Source organism: Stigmatopora argus, chromosome 4 (assembly GCF_051989625.1).
Source record: "Stigmatopora argus isolate UIUO_Sarg chromosome 4, RoL_Sarg_1.0, whole genome shotgun sequence".
NCBI lineage: Eukaryota > Metazoa > Chordata > Actinopteri > Syngnathiformes > Syngnathidae > Stigmatopora > Stigmatopora argus.
Window position 1 is genome coordinate 12,597,259 of NC_135390.1, and position 19,362 is coordinate 12,616,620.

Here is a 19,362-nt window from a genome sequence, read left to right on the forward strand (position 1 = left end):
GCTAATAGGACAGAGCTGTGACAAAAGCAGGTATTATTGACAATAGGAGTTTGTCTTGTCGCCCGGGTAGGCTCACTGCTCGCCATGGAGACGTGAGAAACGAGCTTATTACGTTCATTTATCAAAAGGTGTGCATTTACATGCAGTGGCTATATTCAAGTCAAAAGAAGATCATTGGGGAACCGCAATTAGGAATCAACATATACCGTAAACGGAAATTAAAGTTGTTTTTGTAATATTTCACTATATTGATCTATGGGTGGGAAAAAAAACAACAACAGTGCACCAATTAACAATACTGCCTGTCTTAATAGTTGTGGACTCTTAGATTTGTTTTTGCTACCGCCTTATATAAAAATTTTGGCTGCCCTGTGTATCATGTCAATCAATTTATAGTTGCATAATTAGATTGTCTAAAAAGTCATGTGTCAAAGGTTATGTTTGAATTTGTGGGTAAAGGGTATGGATTCAAGTTATTTGTGTAACACCGAGCTCAGTCATCCTCTTTGGAAATGAACCACAAAGGCCATCATTTCCAGCCAAGTTTATGTTTTTTTTTTATAGCAAAATGGTACTGAATATCATAGTTGGTGACTTTCCAGAGCTGTAATCGTGAGCTTTTATATAGATTGGGGCCCTTTTTCTTTCAAGCCAAATTCAGATTGATTAAACCAGAATATGATGACGGTCTAACTTTTTTGATATTAGATATACATAACCCACCTCCCAAAGCAAAAAGCTGCCTTAAAAGGTAGAGAATTTATTTAAAACAGTTGTTAAAAAATTAAAAAACACATCAGGTCAGATATCTACAGTTAAGCGAACACTATGAACAGGAATTGTGGTCGATAATATAAAACCCCAAATTAAGTTGTCAGCAATGATTAAATATTTAATAAAGGTTGGGGAAAAATGCGGATAAAACTCATCATTCACCTTGTATTTGCATCTTTGTGTCTGGATATTACCATCAGTAAACATTGAGACGCTGAATTTGATTTCAATTGAAAAGTGTGACTCAATGAGGCCAATTTGCGTGATATCTTTAAAGTTGGGAGTTGCAATAAAATCTAAATAAAGTGCTTGGAGACATTAATGTGAAGCTCAGGGCTCATTCAACGTCTCAGTCTGTTGCAAGGAAATGAAAAACAGCAATTTGGAATGTTCGATCGGCACATCCTTCGGACCCACCTTCCCATCTCCTCTCCTCTCCTCTCCTCTCCTCTCCTCTCCTCTCCTCTCCTCTCCTCTCCTCTCCTCTCCTCTCCTCTCCTCTCCTCTCCTCTCCTCTCCTCTCCTCTCCTCTCCTCTCCTCTCCTCTCCTCTCCTCTCCTCTCCTCTCCTCTCCTCTCCTCTCCTCTCCTCTCCTCTCCTCTCCTCCCCTCTTCCTCACACAATCACACACCCGTTTCCTTTTTGATCCATTTTCTCAGCTTGGTGACACGGGCGTAGACACCGGGCTTGTTGCGGCGAGCACAGCCCTCGCCCCAGCTCACAATCCCGGCCTGGAACCACTTCCCACTCTCCTCGAAACAGACGAGGGGACCTCCAGAATCTCCCTGGTGAGCAAAGTCATTAAAAGAAGTGCTATGATTTTTTGGCGCTGGCAATGAAAGCAGCGTGTAAAGAAAAATCTTTCTATTCGTTCCCTCTCACCTGACACGAATCAATTCCTCCGGATAGGAATCCGCTGCAGAGCATCCGCGAGGTGACCTGGCCCTCCGTGACGATGTTGCACACCGAGTCGTTGATGATTTTCACCGCGGCCTTTTGTAGGAGCTGCGCCGTCTGACCTGAGAAAACAGGACAAAGGGGTCAGCGCTCCACAATGTTCGCCCCTTGAATCAAAGGTGTTAATGGGCTGGATTAGTGTTAGCTAATGAAGGTTTAAGAGGCTTCCCAGAAGGAGCGGCGTCCGTCTTGATGTATGGATATGGGGAAAGGCTTAATGGAATAGAGCAGATTAGAAAAAGATGAGAGGGAAGAGAAGCACGTCATGATGAGAGAGAGAGAAAGAAGGACATTAAAGGAAGGAAAGAAGATGGGATGAAATTGGAGAGATCAACAGAGAAAGCACACAATGATGGAAGATGAAGGGCCAAGATGAATCGCTCATTGTGAGAGGCATGGTGGAGGAGGAGTGCAACGTCTTAATTTTGATGAGTGCTAGATATGCAAAGTGGGGAAACACGCAGGCACATACACAGCCGGCACTACAAAGCAGGTCGCCCGTAAATGAGGAATAGGAACCGAAATGTACAGTGTGTAGAATAATTTCCTGCATTAAAAATAGATCAAAACTAAATTGGAAGCAGAGGAAGCAATGTCTGCCGAATACCTCCTTCACGGACCGCTCCCCAACCCGTGACCGAGCAGGACATGCCTGCGAGGAAGACGTGGGAGGGAGCGGGTAGGCAGATGGGTTGGATGGTATTAGTGAATTCCAGAGGCTGGCCGAGTTCCAGCAGGGCGACGTCGTAGTCAAAGGTCATAGAGTTGTAATCCGGGTGGGGGATGATCCTCTTCACAGTGCGGCGTTGGACGCCGTCATGCTTAAACTGGTCCTGCATGCCGCTGTACGTTTGCCAGTTCGATGCAATGCGGTTTCTGTTCCCCCCCCCCAAAAAAGAAAAGAAGGTTGTGTAACTATAACAAAGCTGTAAAAAAGATTGAATGCATGCTATTTTAAAATTGTGTAGTACTTCAAGTAAACATCATTACTCTTCCTAAAGTGTCATTTACATTCTTTGTTTAGCTGCACTGTCGACACAGCCTGTGACGATGAATTGGGAAAGAAAAGCTGATGTGCATTTGTAGTCTTGTAAATAGTTTGATTAAATTGCATTGCTCCATTTTGCAAATATCAATATTTAGTGGAAATCTGCAGAAACAATCAACTTCCTGCTCCATCCAGCACGTGTGTCTCATGAGGTTGAGCAAGGACAGTGCTCCATCTTAAGGCCACCAAGATAAGTGCAGTCCCTCCATAAAATGAGATGTAAATTTAAGACCCCATCGTCCACCCCCCAAGGTTTTCCTGAATTAACTATCATCAGGGGCTCTTTTTCAGACTTTGAAATTTGTATAATTTGTCCTCTGTTGTGCATAATTTTATATTTCCAAGAATAGTGCTTAATGAAACATGCTAAAATGTCAACTATGTGATGAATAATAAAACACCCTAAGAGTGCCCCTCTGCGTTAGAAATTAAGTGTGTATACAAAAGGTATCGATAGCGCAACTCACGCTGGGTCACTGGTAACAAAGCAGTGGGAAGCTGAAAGGAGCCATTTTTCGGAGATGATGGAGGCCCCGCAAACGTGGCCGGATGTCAGGAAGTGCAGGCTAACCTGCCATGGCCATTCACCCAGCTCAGCATTTTGGCCTCCTACAATCCGATTCAGTTTAAATGGCCGGATGCCACAATCTGGAAACGATAGGAAAAAGGCAAATAGCCGCTGATGAGTTAATAAAATAGTATTTCGAGTACGAATACCAAATAAAGTGGTGGTACGAGTACCACCAGTGGTACGCATGTTCCCTCTAGTGGCACGCAAAGAACTGATTAAATGTTCAAACACTTTTATATATCTACTACAGTTCAATTGTATTCAACTCCCCCCCAAAAATCAGATTTTATGTTGAACAGTTTGATTGTCAAATATATAGTAACTTTTAAAGGAAATATCATTTATCTCAATAGTTAACTTATTCACTGCAAGTCTAGAGATATGTATTCTAAGAGTGGGTGATATCATTATTAGTCTTTTTTTAATGAAAAACTACCAAACAATATTTTAGCACATTCCTAGCCCCATGAATACTAAAAATATTTTTTTTGTTTTTAGCCTAGTGCACAGGTGTCAAAGTGGTGGCCCGTGGGCCAAATCTGGCCCACTGCATCATTTTGTGTGGCCCGAGAAAGTAAATGATGAGTGCCAACTTTCTGTTTTATGATAAAATTCAAATGAAGATTATTATTATTATTATCATATTTCCTGTGTTTCCTCATTTTAAATCAATAATTGCAAAAAAATGTACTAATTTGAATGTCCAAAAATGATCTATTGATTAGCACGATCGAGAAAGCTGTCAATTTATTAATCGATTAATTTTGGCAGCCTAGTTGGAAGACATAACGGCACTCCAGATGTAATTGAAACTACCACGTGGCCCGCGACAAAAAGAGTTTGACACCCCTGGTCTAGTGTAATGCAAAGTAGTAAAGGAGTTTTATAAAATAAAAATAAAAAGATAAAATAAAAAAAGGAGTCCTCGATATATCGCGTAATCAGATTGCAGACTTCTCATATCGGTTCAAAATCGGTCTTTTTTATGCGGGTTTTTGTCGGAAGTAAATCATAGGTGGCTACACTTTCACTTGCGTCCACTCGTCCAGTGGTCCCCAACCACCGGTTCGAAGAGAAATCGAAATCTGTAATAGGGCCTTTTTCTACTGATTCAGAATCTTCAGAGCATCACCTTGTAAACGGGACCATAATATAAGGCAAAATGTCACTATAGCTGATAAAAAAGTGGACATAATTGTACCCCAAGGCAAATTCTGAATAAAGAAATTATACAGATAAACGCTGCTTTTAAAGATTTTAAAACAAAGCAGTCAATGCCTAAGGCTTTTTGCTCCAACAGTCAAATAAATGCACAGCTCAACACCGCTTTTATCATAATCTCCTTTGAATGACAATGGGGAGATTAAAGCCATTTTCAGCAGAATACTCAATGTAGCCGAGGGAAAAGGAGATCAAAATGACTACTTACTACAGCCAGCTTCGTCCGAGTGATCTGCGCAGTCGCTGACGCGGTCACATTCGGCGTTGACCTTGTTGACGCAGTCGCCACTCTTACACTTGAAGCTGAAGTCGGAGCAGATACCGGGGGCTGCCGACACATAGCGGCCCACATCAAAACACATTCACCAGTCAAATCGACCGCTAACGCCAACCAATACAACAGTGTGCAATCAGCGAGACATCAAAGTGGGCCTTAAACGCATTGTGATTGACAGAGGAGATTTCATTGACTTGCTGAATCGATTGGGCTCCAAGTCTAATATCCTGCTATATTCACGAGAGTGAAAATAGGGAAACTTCCAGAGTGGTATTTGCTTGAATAAAAATGCCAGAGAACAAATGATTTGCACGGTGAGGAAAAATACATTGAAGGAAGGCTGAAGCAGCTGCTTTCAAAATCCTGACCGACCGCTACAATGCGGATGAAGCACTTAATGGCTCGTGTAACATGCTTAGAAATCAATCTGGCGTGGATTTGGGAACGCCTGACTGAGCTACGATAGAATTAACATTGGTGCTTACAGGTTTTACACGATGCCTCGTCACTGCCGTCCTCACAGTCCGTCTTGGTATCGCACACGACATCCTGAGGTAAACACGTGCCATCCCCACAGCGCCATTCATTCTCCTCACAACCTACAGTTGAAAAGCAAAGACATTAAAAACAGCATGCAAAAGAGAGGGGGGGGGGGGGGACACGTTTACTTGACTTACTGCAACTTTCCTCGTCGCTGTTGTCCCCACAGTCATTAACGTGATCACAAACCCACAATTTAGGTCTGCACATTCCGTTGCCGCAACTAAACTGCTCTTTGTCACACTCTGGGGGGGAAACACGCATACATTTTGAGCATGTGAGGAAGAAAAACCCAAAACCCTTTGGTCAGAAATAGCTCAGGATAGACAATTCCATACATTTCAACATCAACAGCACAATTACTAGAATGCTACTGTCTTATATTGACTGATGGCATTGCAATGAATGCCAAAAAACCTGAAATACTGGTACATGCTTTGAAGAAAGCGCCCTACAGACATCAGTGAACAGCTATAGACTTAACACACCCTTTTCCCACGTCTGCTGCCATTTGTAAGATCAATCTGCTGTATGTTTGTTATTTTCTCCTAAAAAAGCAATTTATTTCGGACATAGCTCAGAGATTTAAAAAAAAAAATGGCACGGTTGATAATCATAACCTTTCGGTTCTGAGACTACCACATAATCATACTTAAATTGTAGTATTTAGATAGTCACACTAACGCCTGATGGATCGACAAACACCACATTTTATCTCCCATCAGAACTACTAAAAACCAATAAGCAAGAACTGTATTTTGACAAGACAATGTGACAAGTCAGAAATGATTAAGAAAATCTGATGCTAGACTCCGTGTGCGGTCGTTTGGTCGCCGGTCTTTTGGTCGCCAGACTTTTGGTCGCGGTCTTTTGGTCGCACAGACCCAAACAACGGGCGACCAAATGACCGGCGACCAAAAGACCGGCGACCAAACAAGGTAAAACAACACGGTCTACGCATCAACCAAAGCCAACAATGGCCCTGAGCAGTTTCACTGAGTAGATGTGTGAGTGTCTAAGAGTTTGTATGTACATGATTTGTCCCCTTAGGAAGGGACGTCAGTCAGGGTCTTAACAAGTTCTCCAACAAAACACAATGAAAGTATGGGAAATTTGGAGCTTTTCTTTGGCCTAATAATTAATAGGGCATTAAGTATGACTAAATAATAATTTGCAGTTTGTATTTAGAGAATTTGAGCAATGATTTAAATGGTAATGATCAATAACCTTCCGGGCGACTAAAAGACCGGCGACCAAACGACCGAGTACCCTATGACTCTATACTGTCACGCAAATATAAGGATTGAGAAAAGTGATGACAGGAGAGTGTTAGGAGAGGAAACATACTGCAGGTCCTTTCGTCGCTCATATCACCGCAGTCGTTCCAGCCATCACACTTGAGCTCTTTGCCAATACAAATGCCAGAGGCGCAGGTAAACATGTTGGGGCAAGCTGGGAGCAGAGAGAAAGAAAAATTGAAGAGAATGTGGAGTGACACAGTATGTTTAAAACTGTCATGTTGCCATCTCTTGTCCCTCTTGATTAGTACAATTGCAGATCCAATTGCAAAGATGGCACAACGAGTTCAAGCAAAGCGCTCTTGAGTGACAGTGGCAAACAAGTAAGACTGGAACCCATAAACAACCCTTCATATTATCACGTCGTATTTCTGGGATTTCACGGAGGCGCCGTCTAACCCTCTGTCAATTCACAAATCCATTTGAGGGCCTTGTCTTAGTACCATGCACAATTTCTCACTCTCAAAGACAATTAACTCACGGTTTTCAGGATCATAGGCAACATATTCAGCGCTGAAGCCTTTGTCAGTGTAAGACTCATCAGAGTGGAAGGTCACTTCTAAGGTATTAGTGTTGCTGGTCAATGCCAAAGAAGACAGTTCGCCACAATACCTGGGACAAAAAGACAAAAGGAATATAGTTTAAGACAACCTTTTTTTCGGTCAATTTGTAAAAGCTATCACACCATTAGGGAAAGAGCCGTTGTAGAGATTTGACTCATATTCACGTTACACAAACAATATTTTTCATTCACTCAATGGATATCCAAAAAGTAAAATATCTGCATTGAGGATTTGTCGGTGAGAGATTTTGGTTGGATATTTATTAGTCCTAGCATGCTTGTTTTTGTCAAACTGCAGAATTGTTATACACATTAAACATGTTATAGTTAAATCATTGGAAATATTCTAAATAAGACTATTACAACACCACATGCATATTCTATTACCAATGATTATTAATGAGCATATTGACAATGAGTGCAATACAACACTCCAAGTAAATAAAAGGAAGTGTACATTTAAAAATGTTTAAAAATGTCATGTAAATGCCTAATGTTAAAATATAGACTTGTGCGGCTTATTGTCCAATGCGCGTTATATGTATTTTTCCCCATTTAATGGAATTCGAGTGGTGGGACTTATAACCAGGTGCTGAAGTTACAGTAGCCTTGCGTCATACATCCTATTTTTTAAAAATGATTAAAAAAAGAAAAAAGAAAGAAAGAACACACAATACACAACACACACTGTCGGAAGATCGTACTTTCTGCCCATAACCTGCACAAAATCTTTGTGACACTTCTGGGTGTCCACCCCAGGCTCTTTAAGGCGGAACAGGTTGAACTTGACACGCACTTTTTTCCCAGCTGCGACCTACAGCACACAGAAGGGTTTGTATCATTACAAGCCCGTGTACTTAGCACACGCGTAACAACACGCAGTTAAAGAGAGAAAAAAACACAAGGATATGTAGCTGTAGCCCTTGTAAAAGGATGCATACAAGCTGCAGCTCACTTCCAACTGCAGTAGCCTGACAGATGAAGATAGAGGAGATACTGAACAGCTTGGCTTGGAAAATGCTGCCTCAGCATCCCTCTCATGGCAGGCTGATGGAGGAGGAGGAAACGGCGGGGGGGCGTTTCAGATAAAGGGGGTGGGAGGCTCATTCTTGCAAACCTTAATAGTCCACTTGCAATCCACAGCAGGAGGATAGAAGCTAGGGTAGAGCGGGGAGGTGAAAACTCCTGAGCTTTTAGTCAGGACGCCGCCACAGGTCAACACTAAAAACAATGAGACATGTTTAAGATCGCATCTTAAAAAAAAAAGCAAAAGTACTATAGGTGGCACAATAAGTGCCTATTTACCTTCAGATTTACGGAGGGCTTTGTACGTTGCCTGAAAGCCTGGACGCTGGGTCTCTGTGTCAGTAATGAAGTTGATGAGCATGATGTTACCAGACGACACTACCTCGAGTGGATTAGAGGGAGGCCTATGGCCGCACTTTCTGGGGGACGTAAACAAAGACATTCTGCTAAAATTCCCACAGATTTTCTTTCAATTTTCAAGAACCCAAAAAATACAGTGAGATATGAAACAACACAAAGCTCCTAGTAAAACTCTATATACTATATTCGTATAATTATTCAAAATATATACATATATATTTTGTCAGGTCTTACACTCCATTTGTTATTTTCTAAATGCTTTACACGACTACAACACCACCAAAAGAACACCAAACCCACAGTGAAGCAAGGTGACAACAGCATTTTCTTCACCTCAGTCAATTATTTTGCTTTCGTTAATTCTTTGGGCACCTTTTACACTTTTTTTTAGTTTTGTTTTACAGTTACCGTAAATGTTAATCTTGTTTCACGCTAAAGTTTGTTGTGTTAAGAGAGCCATTTTTGTACAGGCATTTTGTTTTTTTCTATTGACGAGAAAAGGTGTGCTGGGAGACAAATTGAGGGCTTTGCATTAAGCTTTGAGTCATTTCACTCTAAACATCAATGTCACAAACAAGATTGAAATGATTTAATTTGAAAATAAATCAATACATAAGTAAGGCAAGATGGAGAAAGACAAATAAGGAGAGATGAGATTGCTTTGGAGGAGACTCAAAGTCAAACAAGGGGTGTGCTGTCAAAAGTTTTCCGTGTTGTGGGTGTGCGATTGTGTAAGAATGAGAGCAACCACACACACACACAGAGACGCACTTCCAGTCAAATAACATCTTTAAAGACGATTATGTTACGGCTCTCATGAAACTCCCTCTCACCTTGGATAAAACAGATCACTCAATAGTATTTTGAAAATGCTCTGCATCACTTATTCATTCTGCAGTGTATTCTGAACACTACAGTTTTAGCTTGTGTTGCATTCAAAGGCCTTTGGTTTTGAGAATGAAATGCTTCCCCCATGGACCAAGTGCAATTACACACAGCAGTGTGGTAGGATTAAGGTTGGCACCCTTCATAGATTTGAAAGTAAAGGTCTTTTTGGGCCAACTCAATCTCACCGAGGTCGAGAAAGTTAACAATAAATGCAGCGCTGAAGGCTGCAGGGGCCAAAACAGAGGGGGTCTTCGGGGGGGGATGTTGTACTCACAAATCCAGTGAAAGGAATAAAGTGGAACATATTTTTCACCCACATCAAAACAGCTTTCATCCCTAAATCCCTGTGCAACATTTCAGTCAAATACAAAGTGATTCCTCATTGTTGTCCCTTGAGACTGCTGCAGGAGTACATTTCCTCTCCGTCTGATCTTCAAGGATAAATAAATTAGAATATCGCTGGTTGAGCCAGCCCTATTATACAAATCCTGCTTCGAGGAGCTAAAGTCCAAACGAGACGGTCTACTATATCTACTGATGCCTGTTTTTGGGGCTCGTGGAAGGGAGGCAACCATGCGTAGAGCCCACGTAGATTAAAAACTGTTGTCAATATAACACGTCATGCAATTTAAAAACATGTCACTTACTCTGTGATGGCCTGGGAATCGTCAGGACTCAAAGAATCATAAATGGAGACAAAGTCATCGAAGCAGTCATCCTCCACATGGAAGAAAGGGAACGTGACAGCGATGACATTTGCGACCGAGGTTCGGATTTGCCACTGACAGCGGGTCTTCGGCGGGTAGCCGCTGGGGTATCCCGGAGATGAAAACGAGGACACTATTTCCGCAGCCTCCAAACGGAAGAAACATTCATCTGGGAATCACACATTGATTGCATGACTTCATACCTTTACCATTTAATAGGTTCATTATAAGCATCTATAGGAGTTTAGGGCTGTAAATGCGTATAATAAAAAAGGTACAATTGAATGATGCTGTTAATATATGCAAATGAACATTTCTATCATTCATTTACTTTTTATCAAATTGTTTTTTGTGCGTGCCAGGAAAGACAATTTTCATTTAAGTGTGTCTCAAGTCAGTTATCTGTTCTATAACCCGAAAATGTCCACTTCATGCTTTTTCGCGTGGGATTCAATTTCAATTAATGAATCCTGTGTAAAGCCTCACAACTTCTGATGATCACGATTGACTGACGCCACCATCAAAGAGCTATAGCGTTTTTGCAGGGCATATATCAGTAGTTACTCAATGTAAGATTGATCTAAGCTCCTTTTGAAATGCCTTTCAAAGTAAATCTTGACAAATATACAAAGATTCCCTGTCTAATTGTGTTGCCAATTGGAATCGAAAAATGATCAATCATATATGCTAAATATTTTTTTTGAATAAAAAAAATGGTGAATAACTGAGCCTGGCTCAAAAACGCATGCTAAGGCTAGGACATACGAAATGAGACAAACATTATATGCAATGAAATGGAACAGGGTGCACTCACTGGCTCGGGGGTTCCTGGCCATGCGAGGGTCAGTAACTGTAGGCGGAAGGAAGAGAATGGAGGATGTTAGATAGCTGGGAAAAAAAGGCCTGACGCTGGGAGGCAACCAGATTTTGATGTTGAAGCCTGAAATATTTAGGTTTGCACATTTTCTGTTCCATTTTCCCACCTTTGGGGGCACCAGCAATGCTGTGTTTTGCTCTTTCTGATCCATCTTACCTTGCCTTAAAGCAGCAAGCCATACATCTCTGCTTAAAGATCGACGGGAGCTACATCAAATCGCACCCACAGAAATCTTTTTTAAGAGAGCCAAACCCCACAGAGTCACCAGGTCAGCTCCTGGCTCATGGCCAGGTTGTGGACAAATGCATTGGGAATGGCAGGAAGACAGAATGAAGAATTATGTGCCTCTCCAAACGGGTCAGCTAATAGCATTAGAGGGCGCAAACCGGATGAATGCGCAATCTCAGGTACAGTACCAGCAGAGAGGTCTCCTAGATGCCTTATCGTCTTATCAGCGGAACTCCAAGTGAGCTCATCTAATACAAAGCATACTGCACAGAATAGCCACACTTATATGAGATGACAGTAAGCTTATTCAGCTCTGCATTCTCATTCTTTTATATGGCTGACTATGATACTCAAATACAGTTGGCATAAACATAGGGTGACACTGCTGTCAAAGAGCAGCAGCACTTCCAGCCTAACTGGAAGATGCTACACTGACCACAAAAGCTTTCATTTTTTGCGTGGCTGGTCTAATTTTTTTTACCACACGCAGCCCAAGTGAATAGTGCCGGCGCAAATAAAGCCAGCACCTAAATAAGCAAGCACGCCAGATCCTTTAATTAGATCATTAATTATAGGTTATTGCCGCCAAAATTTGATCATTTGACAGCCTTTTTAAATCCGACACACCGATACGAAGAAATCAATTTAAAACTGGGTTATTTCGGCTCAGATGCAGCCGCACTTCTCTCTCTCTCCTGCCGTCCGTCTCATGCTCAATTAATTATTAGTTAATGTGAATAACCACTTTAAAAAAAGAAGTTCGTGAGAGTTGAGAAAAACTGATGCTGTAGCAGGCCAGGTAAGAATGAATGCAGCATAGGCCTATCAAATGGTATGAGACTTATTTAAGAGAAATATATCAAACAGAAAACAAGTCATGCTTACATGTGGCCGCGATTTCAGTGATCTTGATTTTACTGCCGCTCCTCATGCTTTCCTGCTCATTTATTCCATTCTCCAAGGTCTCAGACACCAGCTCCTCAGAAAGCTCAGGCAAAACCTCCCGGTCAGCCACAGGGACATCAAACTGAGACCAATAGTAACCTATCACACCCTCACTGGGCCAACCAGAGAAAATATAAAGGCAGTAAGTGTCAATTTCAAAGACATGGGAGAAAGAACGGAACAGTCAGGGAATTGAATCATCAATACAAAATCGATTACAAAAAGAAAAATCAATCAATCAAGTGAACGTGATCTTATGCTGATGCTGCCATCTAGCAGTGACTATAATCCTTAAACACTCAGTGATTTGTAATGCTACCAAAAACTAATAAAACAAAACAAAAATGACAGAATATTCCTTTTCCAGTACAAACAACACTTCTGTGATTATATTTGTTTGTGGAGACTGCTAATCCATTAGGATTCGCAATCAAAGCAATCTCTGAAAAAAAAGAATGAACCTAAAACACAATAGGCTGTCATGAACTGAGAGTGATAACGTTGATGTTGCTTGAGCGTTTGAACTCTCGGGTGCTCTGTGCACTGCGAACAAGTGTGTGTCAAAGTAAAGCAGCTACAAGTTCTCCCGTAACTGTGCACTAAATGAAGCTTAAAGCCACAAAGTCTTGGTGGCTGTAAACTAGTCTACATTGAAAGGAAATCTATTTATTTTCTCTTTGCGATTGCCAATGGGTTGGCAACCCAAGGCATCTAATTCATGCGTCATATTTGTCATATAAAACATTTGAGCTGCATCGCACGGCAAGTGCATTAAAAATGTGATTGCCTCGACTTGCCTTCACTGATGACTAGCTATTTTCAAATTCATATTAACTAAAGTCTTCTTTAGAAATTACGTTAAACTTCAGAGGAAAAACACACATTTTACTGCATTGCCGTTATCTGTATTGACAAACAATGATCAAGTTTTGCACATGGAATAAAAAATGTGAGGAAAAAAAACAGAACATTTTAACTACTGAAGCTTCGGTGTGAATGCTTATTTACTTTTTCTTTGATTTAAAAAAAAATATGAATCAACTTCCATCACCATGTCCTTAATCCCCAAACACAGAACGTACCTGAAGGCTGTGACCACAGACTTTGTGTGGTATGTAGCGAGCAATGGATCCTTCTTCAAAGTGTCCGCTAGCTGTAAAAAGAAAATGTTTCTATGATGAACAAAATTAAGTGGAAAGTTTTGTCCATCCATTACGACAAGGGTGTCAGACTCGGGTTGGTTCGCGGGCCGCTTTAACGTCAACTTGATTTCACGTGGGCTGGACCATTTTAGATAAACTTAGATAAACTTTTTATAAATGGGTTAAAAGAAGTGGATTAAAAGCCCTGAATATTCCGTTTTTATAGATCTAAAACAATGTTTATTTTAACTTTTTTTATATATATTTTTAGATTTTACAAAATGATTTTTGAACTAAAAACACAGAAAAAAATGATTAAAAAATTACAATTATTGATTTAAAAGGGGGGAAATCAGGAAATTTTATATACATCTATACTCTTCATTTTAATTTGTTCCTAAAACAGAAAGTCGGCACTCATGATTTACTTTCCCGGGCCACACTAAATGATGCGCTGGGCCAGATTTGGCCCCCGGGCCGCCACTTTGACACATGTGCATTACAATCTGAATTAAATTCGAATAGAAGTACATTAAAATACAAAGGATAAAAAAAAACACCTTGCCTTCAGCCCATGTCAATCTCTTATCTCTACATTTGATTTTTTTTAAAGTGCAAATAATTATAACCAAAATGAATCATTTCACCAACCACTGTGTTAACATAGATGACTACAGGAATATTTAGTTTTGACCTAAAAGCGAACGTGATAATAAAATAGGAAAGACTGTACTCGCATGTAATAAGTGCTCCTAAAAACATGTCATTCAATAACAGACCAAAAACTATATGGAAGGATGCTGGATTTGCATCAAACTCACAACTTCTTCTAGTCTTTCTGCCAGTGCTTGAAATTCCGGGCTGCTGGTGTCTTCTAGCTTCTCTTGGTATTTGACATTGGGCATCTTCAGGTGCCCGCTGAAGACCAGCATCGAAGGTTTTCTCTGATGACTGATGGAGCCTTCTTCGCCATCCTTAACTTAAAGACGAGAAGGCAAATTTGCATTTTCGAGGTGCACATAATTTGAGCTTTGTTGCCCTAGTTGACAGAAGCCTTTTTAAACCCAGACACTATTTTTAAAGACATGCAGATTAAACTCAAGTTGAGAGAACCTAACAGACGAACTGCCTCCTACCGTATGTCAAGGGGCTGCTAGTCAAGACTTCAGAGGACTATTTGTCAACACTCGTGGAAATGACAGGGAAATCTTGTCACTGACTGACTTTTTATACCCCAAGTATTATTCAAAAGAAGAAAGACAGTGCTGTCGCTTGAGCTACAGCTAATGGGAAATCAAAAGTATCTAACCAAGCCACGGTTGCAGACTCCTGTCAAAGAAGGTTCACAGCAAGTATCAACATTGATTGTGATGTTAGTTTTGTCTTTGCGGGAGATGACATCAGTCAGATATACACTTCAAACATCTCATTAAATCTTACGGAGAATGACTTTGAAGGAAAGTCCTCATGATGTTAACAAAAGCATAGCTGGATACTACTCTAAGAATCGACGAGAGAACATAAAGGGGGATGCTTTCAACAGCACTTACAGACAAACAGCCAAATTAGGAAAGCGACTACTGCAGCCAGGACGAGGACAGCCGCTAAAACGCCGATCACAGCGCAGAGCTTCCGCTTGGATCGGGGTTTCTCCTTGCTGCCTAAGAATTCGATCCGCTCATGGCGCTCGTTGTGGCCCTGCAAAATGGAAACACAATTAAAAAATTAAAAAATGAACTTTTCAAATGAGGTGAAAATTGGTTGTTTGTGCATGAATTGATTAAACACATTATTGAATAACTTGCATTTGAATATCAGTCCCATGCAAGGAAATAGTACAAAGCTAAATGGTTAAAATGCACAACCTGAACCGAACATGTGTATGACTCATAAATTCATTCATTTAACCCAGGGGTGTCAAACTCGGGTTGGTTCGCGGGCCGCATTAACGTCAACTCCATTTCATGTGGGCCGGACCATTTTAGATGTAATATTTAGATTTTTTTAAATTGGATTAAAAGCCCTAAATAGTCCGTTTTTATAGATCTAAAGCAAAGTTTATTTGAGCTTTTTTTTCTTTTTAATGGAAAATTTCTTTTAATCATCTTTCATTTCAAATGGAAACATTTTTTTTAATCATGTTCAATATTAAAGTGGAAAATGGAAAATATCTATACATTTATTTTTAGATTTTACAAAATGCTTTTTGAACTAAAAACACAAAATAAAAAATATTGGATTAAAAAAAATTCAATGATTGATTTTAAATAGGGGAAAATCAGGAAATGTAATGTACATCTATCATTTGATCGAATTTGATCCCAAAATAGAAACTCATGATTTACTTTCTCGGGCCACACAAAATGATGCGGCGGGCCAGATTTGGCCCCCGGGCCGGCACTTTGACACCTGTGATTTGACCTGTGGATATTAGTAAACATTTTCAATGCCAGAATGATGATTAGTTTTGTTTCATTTAATACATTGCATAAAAGTGTGCTTTCTTTTTTAAAATGTATTAGCTGCCCATCATACGAACAGACAGTTTGGCCAAAATGATTTAGAAAAGCGACTTGATCCTATTCAATTCAGAGCTGCAGCATAAGGTTTCAAAATGTGGTTTCATACATTCGCAAAAGCAGCTTGCAGTTACAAGCAACATGCTTTGCCAGACCAGTCCAACCTGTTTAAGACACAGGCAGATTCACATGGGCGTTTTGGCCCTATCTCGTCGTCATTCAAGTGGGCGGTGTAATCAACACACAATGAATTCAGCGCCTGAAGCAGATGAGCGAAGAAGCCTGAGTGCCATTAAGGATGGAGAAGCGCATTGGTATTAAATCAATTTGTCAGACGGGCTGCCCCTTACGATGGGGGCTCAATTACATGAGTCGGGATGATAACTCACTGCAATTAAGGCCTATTCTTACTCAGCGCTGGCTTCCACACGCGCTGTCAAAGTGGAATCTTAAACAGCAATCACGGGCCAGAATGAGAGAAATCTTTAGAGATGGGGTCAGCGAGTGCTCCAGGGTCTTTCCCTCTCTCAGCCCTCGCCTCTGTCAATTAATCACAGCTTAATAAAACCATTACGCAAACCCATCATGGCCCATTCTTCACTGTGATGAGAAGATATTGTCCCCTAATTTTTCACAATGTGAAGCCTTCTTCTTTTGCAAAATACTGCAAACACAGCAAAATCCTTCCATTCATTTCTTTCGAGAGTAACACTCCTGTGCACAGTTCAATGCTCGTCCCTGGTGTTGTGATTTTGTTTTCATTTTTTTTATCGCTTCGAGCTTAGAGGGGAAGATTAAGTGGATTTCATTTTTTCTCCTTTGTAATTGACGTGAACTGTGTTTTAAAGTTAGATGATGGTTTCATGTTTTGACTGCCTTAGTGTGGAACTTGTAGACTCTGGCACCCCCGAGTGACAGGCCACTGCATAAAATTGAAGAAGACTCAACTTGCCGTATTGATGATGTGTTTATTGGGTTAATGAATATTTTTGATCAATCAAATATTGCAGTGCAATATCTCGCTTTGTAAATATCCCATATTAAGACATACCGTCAAGTGTGGGGTCTTGGTGCATATTCGTAGTGACTGTGAATCTATGGCTACGTAGATGGATTTCCTTCATTACATTTTGCATAATTTAGGTGGTGAAGCTTATTGTCAGGTGCACTCCATATTCCGGAAATTATAGTACTAATTGGGTTGATACATTTGAGTAGGCATACTATAAACCAAAACATGGACAAACTGCCGTATGACTAATCATTCGACTGGTTTTGCCGATGTTTAAATCTTGGATTGCATCCACTATCCAATCAACTTTAACGAGTTAAAACACATTTATGATATAATGGCAGGACGTTAACGACCGAATAGACAGTTGCATGACCAAACTCATCCAACGTGCGCCGGCGTTGTTAATGTAACTCTAGTTAGTGTCAAATGTATGGGTGTGGTTTCGTTACGCATAAACACTTATTTTTAGATATGTGTTTGTTTTGAAATATGTGATTATTCAGTCATTCTTTTATGCTTTGGGAAAAAGAAAACAACATTAATGTGAGATAAGGTACAATATTTTGCGCTCGTGGCCGTTTTGGACGAGCGAAACTAAAATGCTAGTTGAAAAAAATTGAATAATCAATCAAATGAAAACAATTAACTGAATAAATAATCAATCATCAGATTCTTCGTTACTTGCAGTCCTAATGGCGAGACAGAAATCCACCCTTGACCTAATGACACATTTAAGTGTATTGATTAATCTGCAGGTAATACAAAAAAGGTAAACAATACCATACCTGTCAACCTCTGCCGATAACTGCCCTTATAAATGATTATGATTCCCCTTACAAACCCCCCCAAAAACCTTACAAACACCGTACGACTCGTACGGTGTTTGCAAGGTTTTTTGGGGGGTTTGTAAGGGGAATCATAATCATTTATAAGGGCAGTTATCGGCAGAGGTTGACAGGTATGCAATACCTTAGTATGAACTAGTGACATTTCTTCAAATTATCTGCATTAAAATTGTCTGCACAACTTTAAAATGAGCATGAAAACAAACTTGATCCTAAGAAAATTGCACAAAAATACACAAATGACTTTGAGCATTTTAATTAATAAACAACCTACAACAGAATATGGTATCAGAATATAAAGTTTGGTTTGTGCCAAACATGTTCTTGTCCAAAAGAAATAACCATGTCCTGCTTTCAGATGAATGATTTTCCAGATGTAAGATTGTTTTCATCTTTTTTGGGGGGGTTAATACTCTATTTACTCGCTAAAACTACTCCTTGGCTAGGCCGCATTGGAATCATAACACGTGACAACAAAACATTTAAGGAAAAAAAAAACAGTTTTGGGACCTGCATGAGTATGCATGTTTGTTTAAAATCTTAAGGGTAGACGGCTTCCATTTTACGACATCGAATGTGAATGTGATCCCCATCTAATTTAATTAAAACAAAACAAATTAATTAATTAATTAATTCAGTATAGTCACTCACTTCATATCTGGCAGCATTCATCCTCAACGACGACTCAAACGAACTAGATATGGCGATCCTCTGGCTCCCCCTTGGGTTTTAATGTAAGTTACAAAGGTAAAACTCAACAAATCAACAAATCAACATTTGTAATGTTGAAAAGCAGCAATCTTTTCCAAAGAATCCCTACAACTTCCTTCGTAGAACTGCACCGAAAACGCTTAATGATGACTACTTCCTCGAACACCTTTTTAACACAGACCGCGCCTACAAATACCTGCAGCCGTGCACTACCATAAACTTGCATATCCTGTTGCAGCAACACGTCATAGCAGTGGCCATGTTGAATGTGGCATAGCTATTGCGGAAACCTATAAAGTCTTTCCTTTCTACAAAGTATTCAAAAGGTATCATTTCAAATAATATTGATGAAACTTTTTCAGCAATTCTATTCAGCCAAAGTTGAATGATCATTAAAAATAATTTGTAGACATGCTTTATTTGGCCTGTCCAAGAAATAGAAATAAATCAGAGGTATGTCATAAGTGATATGTTAATTGTGGCTGAATTGTTTATTCACTGAGTAAAGTTTCAACAACAACAAAAACATAAAAAATGAATAAACAGGCACAGACAGGTGATAAATGGCGTTGACTAAGCAATCAAGAAAATTCAAACTATTACTTTACTATTAGTACTGGAATTATCAAGTACAAATCAAGTCATACACTTATAAAACACATATATGTGAGAATGATAATAAAGAGCCATATTCCATCCATACAAAACAAAAAACTGCCATATATGCATACACAACTTCTATAAAAACACACTTTTGTATACCACATGTTAATGCAGCAACCTAAATGAACGAAAATTGATGTGATGATGTGTGAATAGCAGGTGTATATTATATTAGAACTATTTTAAAA

The 19,362-nt window shown here is 39.9% G+C and overlaps 1 protein-coding gene across 1 annotated transcript; it reads right to left on the reverse strand.

Moving 5' to 3' along the window:
- Positions 1-744: 744 nt before the first annotated feature.
- On the reverse strand, positions 745-18,676 carry st14 (ST14 transmembrane serine protease matriptase). Its single transcript, XM_077597737.1, has 20 exons — positions 18,452-18,676; positions 14,972-15,119; positions 14,243-14,400; positions 13,362-13,432; positions 12,220-12,392; positions 11,044-11,079; positions 10,170-10,398; positions 8,554-8,693; positions 8,366-8,469; positions 7,953-8,062; positions 7,168-7,298; positions 6,736-6,840; positions 5,526-5,633; positions 5,334-5,447; positions 4,780-4,899; positions 3,247-3,427; positions 2,339-2,607; positions 1,657-1,793; positions 1,354-1,559; positions 745-1,198 (listed from the first exon to the last, which is right to left on the reverse strand). Exons 1-19 carry the CDS (start codon positions 18,470-18,472, stop codon positions 1,398-1,400), a joined length of 2,517 nt encoding a protein of 838 aa, XP_077453863.1. The 5' UTR covers positions 18,473-18,676; the 3' UTR covers positions 745-1,198; positions 1,354-1,397.
- Between the last annotated feature and the right edge of the window lie 686 nt (positions 18,677-19,362).